Source organism: Leptodactylus fuscus, chromosome 5 (genome assembly GCF_031893055.1).
Source record: "Leptodactylus fuscus isolate aLepFus1 chromosome 5, aLepFus1.hap2, whole genome shotgun sequence".
NCBI lineage: Eukaryota > Metazoa > Chordata > Amphibia > Anura > Leptodactylidae > Leptodactylus > Leptodactylus fuscus.
In genome coordinates, this window is record NC_134269.1 from 155,360,666 (window position 1) to 155,382,965 (window position 22,300).

A 22,300-nucleotide genomic window follows, 5' to 3' on the forward strand; every position below is an offset into this window, starting at 1 on the left:
GTAACAGCGATTTTCCAGTTCTGAAAGGAATTGTAAAGGCCTATATAATAGAAACACCCTGAGTTTTGGGCAAACAGCAGTGCACGAAAGGGAAGGAGCGACACTGGGCTTTTGAACAGCAGATTTTACTAGAATAGCTTTAATGTGCCATGCCTCATTTGCAGAGCCCTTAGTGTACCAAAACAATGGAAACCCCCCAAAAGTGACCCCATTTTATAAAATACACCCCTCGCAGAATTCATCAAGGGGTATAGTGAGCAGTTTGACCCTACGGCTGTTTCACAGATTTTGCGAACATTGGAATGTATAAATAAAAAAATGACTAAAATGTCACTTTATCCCCAAAGTTTTCATTTTCACAAGGGGTTAAAGTAGAAAAAGCCCCCCAGAGTTTGTTAAAAAATTTCTCCTGAACACGGAAATACCCCATATGTGGCCATAATCTGCTGTATGGGAACATGGAGGGGCTTGGAATGGAAGGAGCGCTATTTGGCTTTTGGATGGCAGATTTTGCTGGGAGATTTTTCAGGGGCCATATCGCATTTGCAGAGCCCCTAGAGCAACAATACAGCGGAAACCCCTTAAAAGTGACCCCAATTTGGAAACTACACCCCTCATAGAATTTATCTAGGGGTAGAGTGAGCATTTTGACCTCACAGCTGTTTCACAGATTTTATTAACATTGGGACGTAAAAATGAAAAATTACTTTTTTTTTTTTCCAATAAATCGTCCATTTAGTGCCATATTTTAAATGTTTGCAAGTAGTTAAAGAATTAAAAGCCCCCCACAGTTTGTTACACAATTTCTCCTGAACACGGCAATACCCCATATGTGATCATAATCTGCTGTATGGGTACATGGTGTGGCTCAGAATGGAAAGAGCGCTATTTGGTTTTTGGTGGGCAGATGTTGCTGGAATAGTTTTGAGGTGCCATGTCGCATTTGCTGAGCCCCTAAAGTATCAATACAATAGAAACCCCTCAAAAGTGACCCCATTTTAGAAACTACACCCGTCAAGGAATGTATCAAGGGGTATTATGATTTTGAGACTAAAAATGCTTCCCAAAAATAGAAAATTAAAATTTTTTAAAGAAATATGCCATTTCGGTGCCCAATACATTGCACCCACTTTGTGTTGTCAGAGACCTGCACTCCTAAAACTATTAAGTGGGCCATCCCGAGGGGGAAAAAATTATATACATAAAAAATATGTGGGTATAAACTGCTGCTTGGGCACACAGCAGGGCTCAGAAGGGAAGGAGCACTGCGCTTTTGGGGTAGATTTAGAGGGACTTTCTGGGCGCCATGTTGTTTTGCAGAGCCCTGGAGGTGCCAGTAAACTGGAATTCCCCAAGAAGTGACCCCATTCTGTAGGGGCAATTTTAGGGTCTCTACAAAAGGGTCATGGCATCCAAAAACCAAACCGTCTAAGTCAGTGCTCCAAAAACCAAATAACCCTTCTTCCCTTCTGTGTCCGGCTGTGCCCTAATATCAGTTAATACCCACATATGACATTACGTACGTTATCCTGGGTACACCAGTGTCATACATGTGGCATAAAATGCAGTTTGGGTGCACAGCAGGGCGCAGAAGGGAAGGAGCATGATGCGGCTTTTGGAGCACAGATTCAGATGTTTGGTATCTGAACGCCATGTCATGTTTGTAGAGCCTGTAAGGTACCAGAAAAGTGGATTCCCCAAACGAGTGACCCCATTTTGATAACTGCACCCCTCAAAGAATTGATCAGGGGGTGTAGTGAGTATTGGTATCCCAGACGTGACTGCCCAGCGGATGGTGAAGAGGGAATATATAAATGGTGCGGAGGACATTGCAAACACCAAATTCCCTACTATGCCCCAGTAGCTCCTATGATTGGTGGAGTCACTCTGGGGGTCACTACTGGTGTCTTTTCGCTCACAAGCTGTAAATATGGGGTGTCCCATGATATACGCTCGCAACGCTTATATATTCCCTTCCTGCCGCAGCCAGTTGTGTTCTAATAATTTGGCGATTTTGGGATTTTTTTGTCTTCACATTGGTAGATGCTATATTTTCTTTATTTTTCTGGTGACGCGGCCATATAAGGGCTTGTTGTTTGCGGGATGCGATGTATTTTGTTATGACACCATCTTGGGGTGCCTATAAAACTTATTGAATACATTTTATTACCTCTTTTTGCTGGATTTAAAAAAAAAAAAAAAAAAAAAAAAAAAACAATTCTGGTATTGTGTTTTACCTTTTACATTTTTCGCCATGCAGCGTACAGTATAAGTAACGTGTCCTTTATTCTGCGGGTCGGTACGGTTACGGTGATACCTCATTTACAATATTTTTTTATGCGATACTAAGTCTGCAGAACAAAAACACATTTGGGGACATAAGTCAATGATTTTTGCATCGCCATCTTCTGAGAGGCGTAACATTTCTATTTTTCGGTTGACAGTGTTAGTTGAGGGCTTATTTTTTGCGGGACAATGTGTGCTTTTTATTGGTACTGTTTTGGAGTACATATGACTTTTTTGTACAGATACCGGCATCCCCCCGATCTCACCGCGGGGGGGGTGCCGGAAAGATTGCGGAACCGCTTGTTTGCCGTGATCATGTTTGATCATGGCAATCAAGGGGTTAAAACCTTCGATCGGTGAAAGCACCGACCGAAGGTTATGGAAAAGGGTGAGAGCTGTCAGTAACAGCTCTCACCCGGTTCCGCCCGTACTATTGACGTACTATTACCTCATGGTGCGCCAAGTACCTAGCGCCCATGAGGTAATAGTACGTCAAAGGTCGCTAAGGGGTTAATAGATGGCTCTTTGCTTTAGGGATGACAACATTTAAAGAGGACCTTTCATGTTCTCAGAGATGTGCAGTATTATATACTGCTTGAAAGCTGACAGTGCGCCGAATTTAGCCCACTGTCAGTTTTCCCAGTATGCACCCCATTGCTGGGGATACCGGAGCCATTAGTTTCGGCACAGACATCTCTCCACTGTCAGAAATGGCAGACCTTACAGCTTAGCTCCATTGCTGAGAGAGAAGTACGAGCTCCTCCTGACAGTACAAGGCTATGGAAGGGTACTTACTTTGGGGGGGGGGGGGGGGGGGGGGGGAGGGGGCACATTCCTCACAGCCCAGGGATGACGTTGAGCTGTCAGGCCTGTCTTTGTGACAGTGGAGAGATATCTGTGCCAAAACTAACAGCACCAATATCTCCAGCACTGGGACACATATCGTGAAACTAGTAGTGTGCTCAATTCAGCGCATTGTCAGCTTTCTAGCAGTATATAATACCGTACATCTCAGAGGAAATGAAAGGTCCTCTTTAAATGTTTTCATCACTAAAGCAAAGAGCCATCTACTCAGACTTTTCAGATGCTCTTAAATTGTTTGTGAGGTTGTGGCATTTCAATGGCTTGGTTGGCACCAACAAACTGAAAGCCAAAGTACAAAATAACCAGACTTAGAAGCACATCCAGGTGCATTTACTAAGCAATGCACTGCCAGATAGTCATTAAAGCTGTTAATTATGCAATCTGTTAGCATGGAAAATGACTTTAATGTGAACACTAATGGACGCTGTGCTACATTTTGCATGCACTTCTGGCAATAGCTGCAGCTGTGTACCCACTGGTGAGTAACAAAAAGAAATGAACAACATCTCCTAAATTTAGGAAAATCTTAAAGTCAGCAACGAGAACAGACAAGTATTCACCTAACAAACTTAATATTCAAAATAGTAATTTGCTATAATCAGATGTGTGATTGTGTGTGTGTGTGTGTGTGTGTGTGTGTGTGTGTGTGTGTGTGTGTGTGTGTGTGTCTTACACAGCCATATTTATTGGTCATATCAGTATATGACCAATAAATTTATGTTGGGTTAGCTTACGGGCTAAACGTATGCCAAAAGAATGTCCTTTTTAGCATAATCGTGTAATATTTTTTTTGGATCTGGATAAAAGTCCGAAATTTACGCCTCAGTATTGCACAAAAGTATACACAACATGAATATATTATACATAACATACATGTGAAGGGTTAAGAAGGGCTGAGGGACAGGTGGAATGGATTAGGATCAGACTAAAGTTTGTTTGAATCAGATTATTGCTCTTCTACTATGGAATCATGCCATCGCAATAACCGAAGACAATATGATAACACAGGATTCAAAAGTAGACGAGTGATTCTCCCGTTATGTGCGCCTGGGCAAAAGATATTGGTGCCGTTAATGATGTCTGCCCACTTTCAGAAGGGTGTCCTTGACAGTCTTTAACAAGAGGGAATCCGGCACCAACGTGATGTTTTCTTAAAACTTAGCTTTTAATGTTCCATGATTAAAAACCATACATCAAGAGTGTTCTTTAGATGCAATTTCATTTGTAGAACATTTCAGCAACGTCCTAGCTGACGCGTTTCGAGGATAAATGATCCCAGCCCAGGCTACGACTAAGGGGATCATTTATCCTCGAAACGCGTCAGCTAGGACGTTGCTGAAATGTTCTACATATGAAATTGCATCTAAAGAACACTCTTGATGTATGGTTTTTAATCATGGAACATTAAAAGCTAAGTTTTAAGAAAATATCACGTTGGTGCCGGATTCCCTCTTGTTAACTACTTACCATTATCCAAAACCGATGGAGCTTCTTTTTCCTGAACATCCGTGATTGTTTTTTTATTACTGCACATGTCAAGATATATTCTGATCGTCATCTCATACAATTAAGTGGGCTGTGATTTTCCCCTTTTTTCGTATGTTATGCAAGTCCTTGACAGTATAGCTGGACTGCAAGGATCTACCCCCCTAACAGTACTGTTCATAACCCTGTACTGTCAGAGGGAGCATTCCTTACCATGCAATGATGATTAAGCTGTGAAGAACATCCCATGACTGTACTTGTCCATAGACTAGTACTGGGGCGTTCTTCACAGTTTAGCATCAGCGCTGGGCTGGGTGGTAAGGAACGCCGCTCTGATAGTGCAGGTCTATGGACAGTACTGTCGGGAAGGGGGGGGGGGGGGGTGAGGGGAGTAATTACTTGCAGCCCAGCTAGACTGTCAGGACCGCCCTTCTGACAGTGGGCAGACATCATTAATGGCACAGTTATCTCTTGCCCGGGGGCACATAACGGGAAAGCCAATAAACGCTGAATTCAGTGACCAAGATTTACTGTGAAACTTGTTTAATTACTATTTGTCAAGTGGCCTCTGTGACGAGTTTCCAGCATTTAAGAGTGCTTATATTTTACTATAGAAGACATATCCAAGCACTGACATACATCTAATGTGCTGTCATTCTAAATTGTTTACAGCGTTTGAATCATTGTTTTCAGAGCTGAGTCACATGGATTGGGCACAAGACATTTTTGATACAGAAGCAAGATATCAGCAGCGAGTCTCAAAATAGCAAATGTTCTTTTATATTGCTTTGCCCTATTTTCGGTTCCATATTGAAAGTGAAGCCCTAAGGTACTTTAGCGCATGTACCATTTAAAAACAGATACGCTTTGAAAATGTGTATTTAAAAGCATCAGAGATCTGTTCAAGTAATATCAAAGAAATTGTAACTTGCTCTGAAAACAGCCTTCAATACAAGCCCCTAGTCATAAAGATGCACACTAGAGGTATATAGCAAATGTTAGGCTTTTGATATGCAAGTATCTTTAATGGAAGTTCTTCTGTATCTTTCATCCCAAGAAACAGGAAGTGAATCTGCAATAATAGTTTGTCAAGCACAATGGAGATAAAATAAGTCATGAACAAACACAAAGACAAGTGAGCCATTATAAAAGATGAAGATGCAAATCTGAAGAGAGAAGGCAGACATAGGATGACTGTTCAGAAATGGGAAAATGATAAAGGAGGAAGTACAGCTTTACAAGAGAGCAGTATAATACACATTTGTATATGCATATTAAATGAAAAGTCTATATATACAGTAGGTATGAGTAGACACTGGACTACCATACATATCAGGTGCACGCCAGGTCTCCAGAGACTCCTAGAAGGCTTCTGTCCAGAAAGCTGAGGGCTAGACATAGTAGTTGTTGCCCAGGCTGTCACTCACATTTGAAAAATACCACCAACCACTTTATTTACGATATACACTCACCGGCCACTTTATTAGGTACACCATGCTAGTAACGGGTTGGACCCCCTTTTGCCTTCAGAACTGCCTCAATTCTTCGTGGCATAGATACAAGGTGCTGGAAGCATTCCTCAGAGATTTTGGTCCATATTGACATGATGGCATCACACAGTTGCCGCAGATTTGTCGGCTGCACATCCATGATGCGAATCTCCGGTTCCACCACATCCCAAAGATGCTCTATTGGATTGAGATCTGGTGACTGTGGAGGCCATTGGAGTACAGTGAACTCATTGTCATGTTCAAGAAACCAGTCTGAGATGATTCCAGCTTTATGACATGGCGCATTATCCTGCTGAAAGTAGCCATCAGATGTTGGGTACATTGTGGTCATAAAGGGATGGACATGGTCAGCAACAATACTCAGGTAGGCTTTGGCGTTTCAACGATGCTCAATTGGTACCAAGGGGCCCAAAGAGTGCCAAGAAAATATTCCCCACACCATGACACCACCACCACCAGCCTGAACCGTTGATACAAGGCAGGATGGATCCATGCTTTCATGTTGTTGACGCCAAATTCTGACCCTACCATCCGAATGTCGCAGCAGAAATCGAGACTCATCAGACCAGGCAACGTTTTTCCAATCTTCAATTGTCCAATTTCGATGAGCTTGTGCAAATTGTAGCCTCAGTTTCCTGTTCTTAGCTGAAAGGAGTGGCACCCGGTGTGGTCTTCTGCTGCTGTAGCCCATCTGCCTCAAAGTTCGACGTACTGTGCGTTCAGAGATGCTCTTCTGGCTACCTTGGTTGTAACGGGTGGCTATTTGAGTCACTGTTGCCTTTCTATCAGCTCGAACCAGTCTGGCCATTCTCCTCTGACCTCTGGCATCAACAACGCATTTCCGCCCACAGAACTGCCGCTCACTGGATGTTTTTTCTTTTTCGGACCATTCTCTGTAAACCCTAGAGATGGTTGTGCGTGAAAATCCCAGTAGATCAGCAGTTTCTGAAATACTCAGACCAGCCCTTCTGGCACCAACAACCATGCCACGTTCAAAGGCACTCAAATCACCTTTCTTCCCCATACTGATGCTCGGTTTGAACTGCAGGAAATTGTCTTGACCATGTCTACATGCCTAAATGCACTGAGTTGCCGTACAGTAGAGAAAGCAATTTATATTTTGAGGCACCAAAACTAACTGCACAGGGTTTCTTGCAATATGCAAATAAACATTCAACTACTGCAGAGTCTGGATGGGCTCCTTTTCCAGCAAAACCCACCCTGTGCCGCCTACATGTACTTGATTGACAACCTCTGCTCTCCAGCTTGTGCCCCAAAGATTCTCCCTCTAGCTGTTCATCAAAGGCTGTTGTGAGTGAGTGATTGAGTGAGTGTGTTTAAAGGGGTTACCTAGCCTTTTAATGCACTGAAACTGCAACTACTAAAGTAAATGAGGCCAGCTGCCACCAGGTGCCTGGGGAGGGGGTGGGTACATTATTGATGGATGTTTGGGGTTCAAGAGGTTAGACCTTCCCCATAAAATCATAGCATAGCAGTACGACATCAGTTTATTAGATAGGAATGCTCCTTTAAAATTCTTGTCCAGTGACATTCCTTTCAAGGGCTGGAACATTTAAGGAACAGGGCATACTGTCACAGTAATAGGAGAGATATAAAGGAAAACGGCTATGAAGAATTATTCTCTCAGCAACTTAGCTTGGATGGTAACAGGTTGCCAATGAAGTCCTTCAAACCTTTGACAGTTTGGCAATGTGCATATAAGCAACTTCAACATTGTATTGCGAGGCGTGTATAAGAGTCACAGGGATATAGCCCACCAATGGGGAACATCACTCTTGCTGGCTGCCCACAGACCAAGCCACATCAGTAGCATGTGCACTGAAGCAAGGAGTACTGGCCTTGGCTTCATCTGTGCATGCGCTGAATGACACGGAGGTGGCTTGTGAAAGCGTATGAAGGCAGCAGTATGAAAATCAAACCAAGGGTGGGAGCACCCAGAACAATCTCTCCAGACAGTAATTCCAGACAGCTTAGCAGATCTGATTAACAGTGCAAAAACGAATTGCCATCTATTTCAATAAATATTAATTAACCTCTTCCTGACATCCGTCATAATAGTACGGTGAACCCCAGATCTTTAAAGATGGCAGTTACTCTCCTGCAGCGCAGCCACCATAGCAACCGGGTCTCCGCTGTATTCTACAGTGGAGACCTGGAGCTAATGCACACGATCAGAGTTCATGAGCATTAGTTACAAGTGTCAGAGTATGGCGACTTTTAGAAAAAAAAAAAATAATAATTTTTTTCTTAAGGGGTTACAATGTAAATAAAACCATATAAACTTGGTATCCCCGGAATTGTATTGTAAACATAACATACAGGCGACATGTTATTTTTGACTGCAGAGTGAACGCCGTAAAAACGTAGCCCGCAAGAAAGTCTCTCAAATGCACTTTTTCCTTCAAATTCACCCCAATCTGAATTATTTTTCCAGCTTCCCAATACATTGTATGGAATAAAGGGGGTAGCATCATGAAGAACAATTTGTCCCACAAACAATAAGCCCTCATATGGCTCTGAGAACAGGTAAAATATTTGGAATGGGGTTTGGAATGTGGGGAGATTTTATTAAAAAAAAAAAAAATTACATTACAATAATATATATATATATATATATATATATATATATCGATCAAAAAGTGTCACCAGTGTAAAGGGGTTAAAAGAAAAGGAATGTTTTTTTTCCTTTTTGAAGGACACGAAAACCACAGTATACCATACACAGTATCTGACAATTTCCTATTGTCACAATTCACGTTTATAGGCCCAGCTATTAGAACCCAAAGAAGGAATAGAAATACAGGAAATCAAAAGACAAAGAATTATTCTATAACCTAACAAACAACTAAATAGGTTTTACCATAGCCACATGTAACATTTTCCAGGTCTTCCGCAATTCAATTTAATACTACATTACTGTTATGTGCACCAAATACATTACTGAGCCAAAAATAGTCTTCTCCTTACAGTTCATTTGTTTCCTTTATGAGACATGAACATCTTTTCTTACCATTTATATAGCAATAAAACTTACCCAGTATAAGCTTAATACAACTCACCCAGAATGCTGATAACATCGAGTAGACTAAAACCAGTGGCTTCAGGGTATACCTGATTCATTGCTAAGTGCCATATAAAGATATACAGGGTATGCAAATAGAGAGGACAATATGGCCCCAGACACAGAAGATTTACAGTATGTACTGTAGTGTGAACAATAATTTATGTGACGTCTTACTGTGTAGTCAAACCACTTCAAGAGGGATCTTAAATCTCACATTCTTGTGGACGTCATCATAAAAACCATAAAATGTGACTATTGGCAGGCATATAAATGTAGCATCTTACACCAGCCACATACAATATCATGTTGATCTCAACAATCCAATAAACAGCGTCCCACAATGTATAGACTTCTGTACATCGCTACATCTTACTGCTTTATAAGGACTAGTAGTAATGATAAAAATATGTCATTTTGCTATAATTTTGAAGACAGATTAAAAAATATATATACATTTTTAGCAGCAGAAAAGGAAGAGGTTTCCATATTAGATAAAGAGGAGAAGTACATAGCCCCACATCTATAAAATGTCACCTCATTTAAGACAATGTCTAAAGTCCCTATTCCACAAGCCTATGACTAAGCCAATGTTCCTTAAACAGCTTAATGCAGTCACGGTTTTGACTTAAAGATACAGACGGAAAATACTAACAAGTCTGCACTGTGTAAAAATATCCTTACATGGAATCAGTTCTAAAAAGGATTGTGGTCTAACAAAGGGAACATATTATCCAAAAAAATAACAGCTTGCAATAACAAGAGGTGCCACTGTATACAATACAAGAACATGCCTGCCCCATAAAAAACATATTACGTGAGGGGTCGTATCCCTTTAAAGCAGTGCAATAAGGAATTTGCATTAATAATACATAGAAGTGAAAAATGAACATGTCACTTACTAGTAATAGCAAATGAAATTACATTATTTCTGCAATTCTGGAAGGAAAATCACTGTAATAGCTTATTCAGATGAAAGGACAATATATTCGGTCGTGAAAAAGTACGCATCCAGGGGTAATCTGTTTTCAGAGATCCCTCAGGCCTCATGCACACAACCTAGTGGGGGAAGGGGGTGTTCCAATAATTATAAAGCAGGTGCTATCCTAAAATCAATGAGGGACGTGAGACACTCAGATATCTATGGTGCTAACAGAATACTTTGCATACTAAAGAGCGCCTTGTAGGTTTCTTCTGCTCTATAAACTCATAGAATGTAAGCCCTCGCGGGCAGGGCCCTCTACCCCACTGTGCCAGTCGGTCATTCTTAGTATTATATCTGTTAGGATATTTTGTGTACTGTATGTAAATCCCCAAATATAAAGCACCATGGAATTAATGGTGCTATATAAATAAATAATAATAATATAAACTCCAGAGAAGGACTGTGTGTTTGGTATAATACATAATGCCTTGACATACACCATTTGCACCGTGCAACCTAACAGGGGCACTTCATTGACTGCCTCAATACAAGGTGTCATATTAGTTAGTTAAAGGGAGATCACTTAATTTAACACAAATTGTTTTGGCTAATTGACTTCTGTGTCTTAATAATGTATAGGCTATTTATCTGTTAACTGCAATAAGTACTGAGCATAATGAAAACCTCTGAAGCATGGATCTTAAATTAATGGAGAGTGTTCAAGGAAGAAATCACAAAGAAACATTTAGCTATATCGGCATACCACTTACTATAGTGTGGTGCACACTGTACTCGCCAGTATGGGCTGGTACTGAGCAATATGAAACAGGCGCTAGACAAATACAAGGCTGTACATGGACTAGCTCGTTGCCATTTTTCTTTAAAGAAATCCTTTATAGATAATATGCAAGTTGTGAGGAATAGCTCATGTAGATGCTCGGTAGCAATGCAGGAAACAGGGACACAGAGACTGGGTTGCACTTAAGTTCAGTATTTTTTCACTTCTTGTGCATAAATTGCCTTTACAGGGGGCACAAACAAACAAAACAAAAGCCTTCTCGGCTGAGAACTAACTATAACAAAAGAAACTGTATCCCGAATATACAGGAGCCGGGCTACCAGATTCTCGCTCTGATAACAACCACGTGTGGCACAGTACCTGGTTTGAAGGTTCAGTTCACACAGGAACTCTCAGCTTTGTCAGTGTGGTGCCACAGCCCTTAGCACTACACACAACCGAATATCAGGCTAAGTTCACACATGAAAAAAGCTAGCTGATTTTGTCACTGATTTTTAAGCCTCGCTTTTTTTGGACGCTGTTTTTTGCATTGGACGCTGTTTTTGACGCTTTTTCGGTCGCTGTTTTTTTGAAGCTTTTTTTTTCCCCAGCCCATTTTTTAACTAGCCAGCCCACTGGGCATGGCCAAAACCAACCCCTTTTTGTCTGTAGGCGCCATTTTAGCACACATCTCCAACTGAGCAGAGCTCACTGCTACTTCATAGCAAGCTGCTATCTTTGATATCAAAAAATAAAATTTCCTGGAGAGAAGGGAGCCCAATGAATGCTGCTGTATCCAGATGTGCTGTGATGAGTACTGTCACAAAATGGCTGCAGGAAGCAGCCAACACCCATGGCCACACCTCTGGGATGTCACTTCCAAAAGTGTGATAAAAAACAGCTAGCTGTTTCAGTCGCTGTTTTTGCCAAAACAGCTGCAAAAAAAAAGCGACCAAAAACCGCTAGCTGTTTTTTCAGCGCCCAATAGACTCCAATTCATTTTTTCAGGCGGAAAACGCCTGAAGAAAGGTCATGTCGCTTCTTTTTCTGCTAGCAAAAAAAGCTAGCAATAAAAAAAGCTAGCAATTCACATAGGGCTCCATTTTATGGAGGCTGATTTGGCCGCGAAATCAGCTGTCAAAATCAGCGTCCATGTCCCCGTGTGAACTAGCCCTTAATTACACAGCTGACCTCCCTGGTGTGGGTCTTTACCAAACACCCTTTAGCTGCCTGGCTGGAACATACCTGTCTTCCCACACCCCACCACACGCTTCACTTTCTTGCAAAGTGAAAAGCTGAGTCTCTCTGAAGATCAAAAATATTGTAAGGACTTGAAGAAGAGTCATGGTGCATACAAAATCCAGCCATAGTCTTCAAAGGCAGTCTGTCACCAGAACCCAACATATTATGCTAACTCCGCAGGTCTCCATTACCAGAAATATTGTTTTTATCAACAAGCAATTTAAGTCTTTGGAGCAATGGTCATGCCGTCATTGCTCCAAACAGTTAAATGACAACGCCCTTGTTGCTCCAAAGACCTTATTTGAATATCAACAAAGACCTGGTGATATCCGGGCAACAGAGTTACCAACTCACAAGGGAAAAAAATACTGTTTGAGTCAGGTGACCATAACATATCTATATGCAGGGAGGGGTTGATATGCTGGTATCTGGAGGCATCACATGGAAAAATTGTAGAAGTTGAAAAATTGTGGAATCTGCCATGGAATTAAGCAAGTTCTGAGACAAACTGTGAGCCTGCCATACGGCATTTTTCTGCCTTCATTCAATGGGCATTTAGCTACAAGGAAAAAAAATTTCAGGTTATGAAAGAGAAACTATGAGTTAGGTATGCACTGTAGGGTGGATGGTTATGTACTGTGAAGCCACAATCAGTACTGATTGGACAGTATTAGTTTGGGGAACATATCCTCAGCTGATCATGGCCAGCTGTCAATTTATTCATAAATTTGTAGGAATTTGCGAGACTTGTGAGCTGGCACCTTGTTGTGAAGCAGCAACAAACCTATCAACAACTTCCCATGGATTTCTCTTGGATTGCTTCAGGTGATGCCTGTATTGGTAAAGCATAGGCGTTTCCAGTAATTGTTGTCTTGTGTGGCATGAATTATAGTAATAACACACCATCTGTATCCCAAAAAACTGTTGCCGTGACCTTTCCAGCTGACTGCTGCACACAAGATTTCTTTGGAGCTGGTGATCCCTTCTGCTTCCATTGGATGGGCTCTTGCTCGGGATCTTCGTAGTGGACCTATGTTTGATCACCTGTAAAGCAACTGGAGAATAGAAGTCTCCTGGATTTTCTCTAAATAGATCTAAAATTGCTGGTGTCAAATTATTTGCTCAGACATCAACATTTGTAGAACTCGATGGGAACTGACCTTTGGCATCATCGATTCATCGTGAATGATACTGAAGACTGTGACAACTAAAATGCCTCATTCATAACCTATAACACTGACTTTGACCCGATAATCTTCCAAACACATGGCCTCCACTTTATGGCACATTTCCTCTGAAGATGCTTCGACACGCTATGCTGAGTGAGGGTCATCTTCAGTGGATTCCCTTCTCCATTTAAACAGTAGGGTCCAAAACATTACTCAGTACTAGGAAGATGCATCAACTCCATATACAGCCATCATCCTCTCATGGATTTCTTTAGGCTTCTTTTTTTCCTTTTATAAGGAACATAATCAGAGAATAACGCTCCAAATCCCTCAATTTCTTTGTAGCCCAGCTCTGTACTGCACTTGCCATCCTGTCACTTCCAGTGCTTTCATCAGACTGAACTGCTACTGTGTGTATCATATCTAGACATGTCTCAGCCTACACAGATAAGCTCAGCTTCATAACAGAACACACTGAGGTAAATAACTTATTGAACACCCCTTGTAAAGACCTGATGGTTATTACACTGGACCAATCATCTCTCCAAACATACTTACCAGTAATTTTATTTCATGAAATCATAATTTAGTAGCATAACACTTCATTTGTTCTTGCTTATATTACTCTTCCTACAAGTTTATGAATAAATTGACAACTGGGCGTTATCAGCTGTGTTCCCCAAGCTGATACTGTCCAATCAGTGCTGACATTGTAGAATGCCTATGGACACACCTGTCTGACCAGGGAAAGGTTAACACCCAGTTGTCAGTTTATTCATAGATTTCCAGGAGGAATAACAGAAGAGCACAATGTTAAGAGTGTTCCAAAATTGAAATTTCGTAAAGAATACAAGTATTTACTATAACACCCATTAGGAGTGGTGACTAGTCTTAGGAAAAACGTAAAGAGCTATTCTTATGTTAGATATTTACGGCAGCCCTGGCTATTTTGGGAAATCTTGTATGCGTGACTGATAAGAGCCACATTCAGCCACCTCTGAAATCAATATGGTTGCAACACAAGGATCACTAGACCCCCCCCCCCCCCCATCATTTTCAATACAGGTGCGGGACCCAGATTACTTATTTCATATTGTAAGCTACTATAGGAAGGTGGGAGTTGATTTCTGATCTCCTCAAAAGTAAGTATACCGTACTACTACAAGTTGTCAGCCAACCATCACATCTGTCTGGAGATGATGTCATGTTTCTTTTCCTCTATACAACTATGGCTGGCAACTGTAACCTAACCACGATGAAAACTGTGGTGGTGCCACAATTAGTAACAACCAGGACTGACTTTACCTCCTGTGCTTTAAGGCTGAGGCTGCACGTTGCTGAAACGCAACTTTTTTTTTGACCCAAGGCCTGAATGGCTAGGAAAGGAATGGGAAATATACAGTATATAGGAAGTATTTATACTTCTACCTTCTGCTCAATGCACTCTTGGCTTTGGCTCAAAAAACCGCTGCAAAATCTGCAACAAAAAAATCTGCATCTCCACAATGTGGGCATCAGCCTAAGGAGTTTTCTGGTTCTGGGACCAATTTTGTTATTGAAGACCCCCTGATAACAAAATCCACACAAGGAGCGAAGCCAGAAGCAGATGGCCCCGCCCCAAACACAAAAATACGTTAGACTATTGTATGTAACAAAAAACTTATGAAAATAAATGGACAAAAAAAAAGATATTTTTTTTTACATGAAGCATTATAATTTATGTAAACAGATAACCTCCAGTCACATAGTATATAAAAATAACAGTAAACGAATGATCAAAAATGAACATAAACAATATCAGGCATAAGTCGATGGTATAATACAACCCCACCAGTATTATTACAGTAAGCTATCTACAAATGTAAGGCATTTCAGAGTTTCTCCAAATTTACTTTTTTTCTTTTCTCTTGAACGTGGATCTCCACCACCAGCCAAGTTAAACATGGGTCACGGCAAACAAACGGTCATAAAGTAAGGCCTTATTCACATGTCACGGACGTGTGTACTCAATGGTTTCCACGGACTTGCTACTTTTATATGTTTTAATGTTAGCGAAAAATTAAGCTAAATTCTTAGACTTTGGACTGCATTCAGATGGCGTCTGTGCTCGGCCCAAGATTGTCACAGAACCACAGACTTGCATTTACCTGACTAAAATGTAGACTATAGACAACACACCATGAGAAACTGAGGTGTGAATACTGACCTACTGTGCTAGTTTCCTAAATGAGAAACGGAGGTGTGAATAAGGAGCTACTGAGGTAGTTTCCTGAATGCAGTAAGTGTCATCCTGCAGCCACACAATATAATATGGAGGGAGACATGATGCACTCCATGACACAGGCTCATCGCCTTCTAGGCCTGGAGCACGTCATAGCTGACAGGTTACTGGCGCTTCACCCTCACAAGTCAACTAGTGACGTCATCGTGGCAGCTCTATGACCCGTCCCTGCTCTGCTACTATGACCTTGACCGCTGACGTAATAACAGTAATAACAAGCGGGCACTCACTCTGCGTAGCCGGTGCTCCACGGTAACCTCTTGGTCTCCTTCAGGATCAGGATCGGTCTGGCGATATGGTCGGCCGAACACTCGATCTCGTCCTGCGACAGCCCCAGGAACTCCGGTCTGACATATGGAAACCTCATAGGTAACTCAGAGCCATTGGCATGATCAGAGCCGGAGCTGCCAGCCATGATTCCTCCCATGAAATTGGCCACGGCAGATTTCATCCGAGTGAGCATATTACAGGCGGCACACTGGTGGAGGCAGCATGAAGAAATGAGTGGCAGGCACTGGGCTCAGTTGGGCAGCTCTCCCTTCCCCCTCGCAGTGTGCAGGGAGCTGCATGGATCGGCCTGCCCGCTACTATGCGATGAGGAAATAACCGGAGACTCAGGAGCTCCAGCTCTGCAGGTTCCCAGCACTCCGCGATGTTACGGCTAAAGCTCTGGTCATATGACCTGCTCCCTGTCACGTGATCTACGAGCGGCCCCGGTGCCGGAGGACTGGGCTTACGTGTGTGTGATGTCAGCTCAGCTTCCAGGTGGCACACAGAAACGGCACCTCAGCGCCTGTGTGTTCTGTGCATGGCATCGGCATGGCGTCATGCTGGGAGGCTGTGTCTGGTTTATTTTCTATTTTGTCAATTGAAGCATTTTATGTCACAAATCTGGGGACAGTTGTTACATTTCTGAAAATAAAACCTTAATTATAAAACAAAGCCTTGGTGTTATATCCTCACCAAACCTGGGAGCCATCCAAAATATTGTGCCCACAGCTCAGGTCCATGCCCTATCTGGTCCCTGCCATCTAGAAGTGATGACACCCCATTGGCCATTCATGATGACTACAGCCAATTCCTGGCTTTACTAGTCTCATATGTACATGGTTGAAAAATGGGATGTTGCCAGTTGCGGATGGCAGGAACCACAAAGTGTGGGGCAGAATGGCAGCAATGGAGCTGCGGGACATATAAGAGGTGAGTGTAGCTTATTTTCTGATTTTATAAGGTTTCCTGCTTGTAGCTTACAGCCAACATCACAGCTAAAACATCGTGAAAAAAATGCAGCAAAATTCTTGAAAAAACAGAAGTCTAAGGCCCAGTTCACATCTGCGTTCTGGTCATTTTCCTCTCTCCACTTGAAAAATGGAGAGAAATGTTCAGCAAGCAGCACTTTTGTCTCTGCATTTTTTGTGCGGAAACCACATAGACCCCCATTATAGACTATGGGGTCTGCAGGGTATCCTAAGATAACCGCTTTTTTTTTATGAGGATTAGGTTTCCATTCAGGGGATTCTATGCACAGATGTAAACCGTGCCTAAGCCGATGTGTGGCCTCACGCTGCATTTTTCCCATAGACTTATGTGAAGGGAGGCAAAAGTGCAAAGCATGGTGGAAAAGCGAAAATGCAAGTACATTTGCAGGTTTTATTTCTCACAGCTGTTTCCTGGAAGTCAGGGAAGGCAAAAAAAAAAAGGAAAACATACCTGTCCTCAACGCTCCTGTGTACTACGCCTGTCCAGTCCTGCGGCACCCCAGTGCTTGTTCTGGCGTAAGTCCTCACCGCACATGAACACTGAGGCCAATCAGTGGCCTCAGGAAAGGACCTGGAATGTCACTCACATATGCCATCTGCAGGAGCGTAACTACTGGGGTAGCAGCTGCCACAGGGCCCGAGACATTAGGGACCCAGTGACAGCCGCTACCGCTGTGTTTTTTTTTTTTAACAGGCTGTTATGGCTGGAGTAACACCAGATGGTAACGGGTCCTATTTACTTACCAATCCTGGCAGGCACCGAGATCAGTAAGTGACGCCGCGGGCCCCACAAACACTATTAGGAGGCCCAGGGAACATAAAAAAACACCGTTACTTACCTCTCCGGGCAGGCTTCAGGCGTACTTGTGTAACGTCCCCGACCTGCGTCCTGGGTCATGTTATGTCCCAGATGTCATTGAAGATGGCCGACACCACCGAGGAGTGCAGCAGAGTCAGGGATAGGTAAGTAACAGTGGTTTTTTATGTTGATATCCCCCCTCGGTCTCCGCTTATTATACTCTGGAGTCTGAAAAGAACCCAAAGTATAATAATTGTTCATGGGTGTCCACAGTGGGCCATAATAGTGTGTGTAGGGGCCACTATGGGGCATTATACTGTGTGCAGGGGCCACTATGGGGCATAATAGTGCGCACAGGAATGCGGGGGGAGGAGGGAGTCAGTCAGGAGGCCCCCATGTCAAAAGTTCGCCACAAGGCCCTGCCATTCCTAGTTATGCCACTGGCCATCTGTGACATCTTGGGTCCTTTCCTAAGGACGTTGATTAGCCTCAGCAGTCGAGTGCAGCGAGGAATTCTGCTGGAACAAGTTTTCCTCTGCTAACTTTCTGCTTCCATTATATCTATAGGGAAACCACCAATGTTTCTGTAGGTATACAGTAAGTGACCTGCTGCGAGTTCTAAAAATACCCTGGTTTGTGATATGTGGATGGGATTAGCTAGAATCCCATCCACTTTGCAGGGACTGCAAAACACAGCAGATTTTGCCACATGGGGCCATGGCCTCAAAGAGTTTTTCCCATGAACATAATGATGTTGAAATTTATAGACAGCTAAAAGTTATACAGTTTTGTAAACATAAGTGATATAAAGGGCCAATAAAGAAGCAGTATACACTGATTGGAATGTCCCACCAGTGAAATTGATTCTAGGGAGCCACTCTATGACTACTGGACATACAAGCCGTAAAAAAAAGTCATGACACTTTCCTGCCCCTATCAGATTTATCATCATAAATGATACCAATTCTACACCAGCAAGGAGCTGCTGTGGAATTTTGTTTAGATGTACGGACCCCAGAAGTTACTGCTAATCTATGACAAGGTGTGCTCTCATAAATTATAGAACATTGTTCTTGATAAACCAGCACTAATATAAGCTATTTTACTCAGCAAGGGCGTAGCTAGGGGTTCAGTACAGGGGGGCAAACAATTGGGCCTCCTTCCCGGGTATACTGATATTATCACTTTATAGTGACTGTATAGTGGTAGATATGGGTTCTACGTAAGGCTCTGCAGGTAGTTTCAGTAAATACAGTACTGGGTAAAAAGTTGTGAATTGCAGATGACGTCTCTGACTGTAATCTTTTATAGTTTCCATCTCTTCTATCTGGACCGCTATGGGTATGTTCACACAGCGAAAAGTGAAGAGAAAATTTCTCTTCATTTTCTGCCACCATCATTTTCGCATTGGGCTAGCCGCAACGGGATGCCGATACAGTGCATTAGCATTCCATCCCAACATCCTGCTGCTGATTAGGCCTGGATGAATGGGTCTAATCAGGAGGGTGTTTCGAGCCGTGGACCCTGCGGCTGAGTCAGCTACGGAATCCACGGCAAGATCGAGCAGGACACTTCTTTTTTCCACGTCCTGCTGCGATCTCTGCCTCGCATTGAAAACAATGGGAGGCGGATTCCGGGAGGAATCTGCCCAAGATTTGAAGGTGAAATCTGCCCCCAAATCATCAGCAAATTCCTCCGTGTGAACACACCCTGTGACCACTTCTTTGAGCTGCAACTTGTCCATTTAAAGCAGGGGTAGGGAACCTTTGGCTCTCCAGCTGCTGTGAAACTACAACTCCCAGCATGCTCCATTCACTTCCATGGGAGTTCCCAGAACAGCAGAGCCAGTATGCATGCTGGGAGTTGTAGTTTTGCAACAGCTGGAGAGCCGTACGTTCCCTACCCCTGCTTTAAAGTCTGCAGTTTACTGCTGCAGCAGTGATGTCAAGTTACTCAGTGCAGGTAAAGAAGGAATGTAATTCTTTACTTACATACTCCTGTATTCTTCTGTATATTCCCATGTAAATCAATATTGCCTCAGTTAATAATGCCTACTAATTAATAATTCTCCTGTATACCCCCTTAAAGGGGTTGTCCAGGAAATACAGAACTGGGGAAGAAGGCCTGGGAAGGTGAAACATAAAAATAAAACATACCTGTGCCTAGCGTTCCGGTGTCCCCTATTGCTGTCAGGTCCAAGATTGCCCGGGGGCTTGCACTGGCGAAAGTCCTTTCTGCACGTGACTGATGAGGCTGCTGAAAGGACCCGGGATGTCACCCATATACTTTTCTACGAGCGTTCAGACAATCGATTGGCCTTAGCAGTCACATTCAGCAAGGACGTCTCCCAGAACAAGCCCCTTGGCTGGACCAAGCAGCGGTGAGGATACCAGAGTGCTAGGGACAGGTGTTTTTTTTTAAATGTTTTACCTTCCCCGACCTCTTGCTCAATTACTGTAATTCCTGGACAACCCCGATAAAGTAATAATGCCCATTATATTATTAATGCCCCTGCCTGCCCTAATGAACACTTACGGTTATTGGCCCTTAATATTAATGCCTCCCCCCAAAAAATAATAATAATATTCACCTGCCTTTGATCCCTTTGCACGGACTTCGCACCGCGCCTCTTCTTGCTTTATTTGTAGGCTTCAAGCCACTATAGGCCTGCAGCCTACAAGGTGCCAACACAATGACATGTTAATCATACCTCCCAACCGTCCCGATTTCCGCGGGACAGTCCCGATTTGGGTGACATGTCCCGCGGTCCCGGTTGGAGGGAGGAATGTCCCGATTTCAACTCAGATCTGCGTCCAGAGGACGCAGATCTGAGTTGAACACACATGCGGCTGAAGGAAGGAGCTGACACAGGTCAGCTCCTCGCTTCGCCGCTGCCCGCCTCTCTCCCTGACGCATGTGGCTGAAGCTGCTCGCGTGCTCGCTTCGCCGCTGCGTCTCTCTCTCGCTGACACATGCGGCTGAAGCGAGGAGCTGACCTGTGTCAGCTCCTAGCTTCGCTGCTGCCGCCGGCTCCTGGCTTGTAGACGCGATGTACACGCCAGGAGCCGGCGGCAGCAGCGAAGCGAGGAGCTGACACAGGTCAGCTCCTCGCTTCAGCCGCATGTGTCAGCGAGAGAGAGAGACGCAGCGGCGAAGCGAGCACGCGAGCCGCTTCAGCCGCGTGTGTCAGGGAGAGAGGCGGGCAGCGGCGAAGGGAGGAGCTGACCTGTGTCAGCTCCTTCCTTCAGCCGCATGTGTCAGCGAGAGAGGCGGCGAGGGAGCGGAGGAGAAGGTAAGTTTAATGTGGAGGTGGAACGTGAATCTGGGGGCAGATGAAGGAGAGGACGGCATGACATTGGGGCAGAGATGGGGGACATGAATCTGGGGGCAGAGATGGAGAGGACATGAATCTGAGGGCACAGATGGGGGACATGAATCTGGGGGCAGAGATGGAGAGGACATGAATTTGGGGGCAGAGATGGAGGGACATGAATCTGGGGGCAGAGATGGAGGGACATGAATCTGGGGGCAGAGATGTGGGACATGAATCTGGGGGCAGAGATGTGGGGACATGAATCTGGGGGCAGAGATGGAGAGGACATGAATCTGGGGGCAGAGATGGAGAGGACATGAATCTGGGGGCAGAGATGGAGGGACATGAATCTGGGGGCAGAGATGGGGGACATGAATCTGGGGGCAGAGATGGAGGGACAGGAATCTGGGGGCAGAGATGTGGGACATGAATCTGGGGGCAGAGATGTGGGGACATGAATCTGGGGGCAGAGATGGAGAGGACATGAATCTGGGGGCAGAGATGGAGGGACATGAATCTGGGGGCAGAGATGGGGGACATGAATCTGGGGGCAGAGATGGAGGGACAGGAATCTGGGGGCAGAGATGTGGGGACATGAATCTGGGGGCAGAGATGGAGAGGACATGAATCTGGGGGCAGAGATGGAGGGACATGAATCTTGGGGCAGAGATGGGGGACATGAATCTGGGGGCAGAGATGGAGGGACAGGAATCTGGGGGCAGAGATGTGGGACATGAATCTGGGGGCAGAGATGTGGGGACATGAATCTGGGGGCAGAGATGGAGAGGACATGAATCTGGGGGCAGAGATGGAGGGACATGAATCTGGGGGCAGAGATGGGGGACATGAATCTGGGGGCAGAGATGGAGGGACAGGAATCTGGGGGCAGAGATGTGGGACATGAATCTGGGGGCAGAGATGGAGGGGACATGAATCTGGGGGCAGAGATGGAAGAGGGACATGAAACTGGGGGCAGATGAAGGGTGTATATGAAACTGGGGGAGAGATAGAGGGGGGACATATAATTTACGGGTGACTGTAGGAGGATTATACTGTGTGCGGGCACATGAAAAATTAACGAGTGGGCGGAGTCAACACAAAAGTGGGTGGGGCTAAATGCGCGCCGCACATTTTGTCCCTCTTTCGCTTCTTCAAAAGTTGGGAGGTATGTGTTAATTGTTGCTAGGGAACCTGTAGGCCAGAAGCCAGATCAGGCCTGTGGTCTACAGGTTATTAAATGGCAGGGCCTGTAGACACTAATGCAGGCCCATGCTAGCTACGTCACTGTTACCCAATGGTGTTGCAG

General features: G+C 44.0%; 1 protein-coding gene across 1 annotated transcript in view; it reads right to left on the reverse strand.

Moving 5' to 3' along the window:
- Nucleotides 1-16,300, reverse strand: part of PPM1H (protein phosphatase, Mg2+/Mn2+ dependent 1H) — a 97,195-nt gene extending 80,895 nt beyond the window's left edge. The window contains exon 1 of the mRNA XM_075274531.1: nucleotides 15,854-16,300. Within this exon, the coding sequence (XP_075130632.1) occupies nucleotides 15,854-16,086 (233 nt within the window). The 5' untranslated portion in view covers nucleotides 16,087-16,300. The remainder of the gene's footprint in view (nucleotides 1-15,853) is intronic.
- Between the last annotated feature and the right edge of the window lie 6,000 nt (nucleotides 16,301-22,300).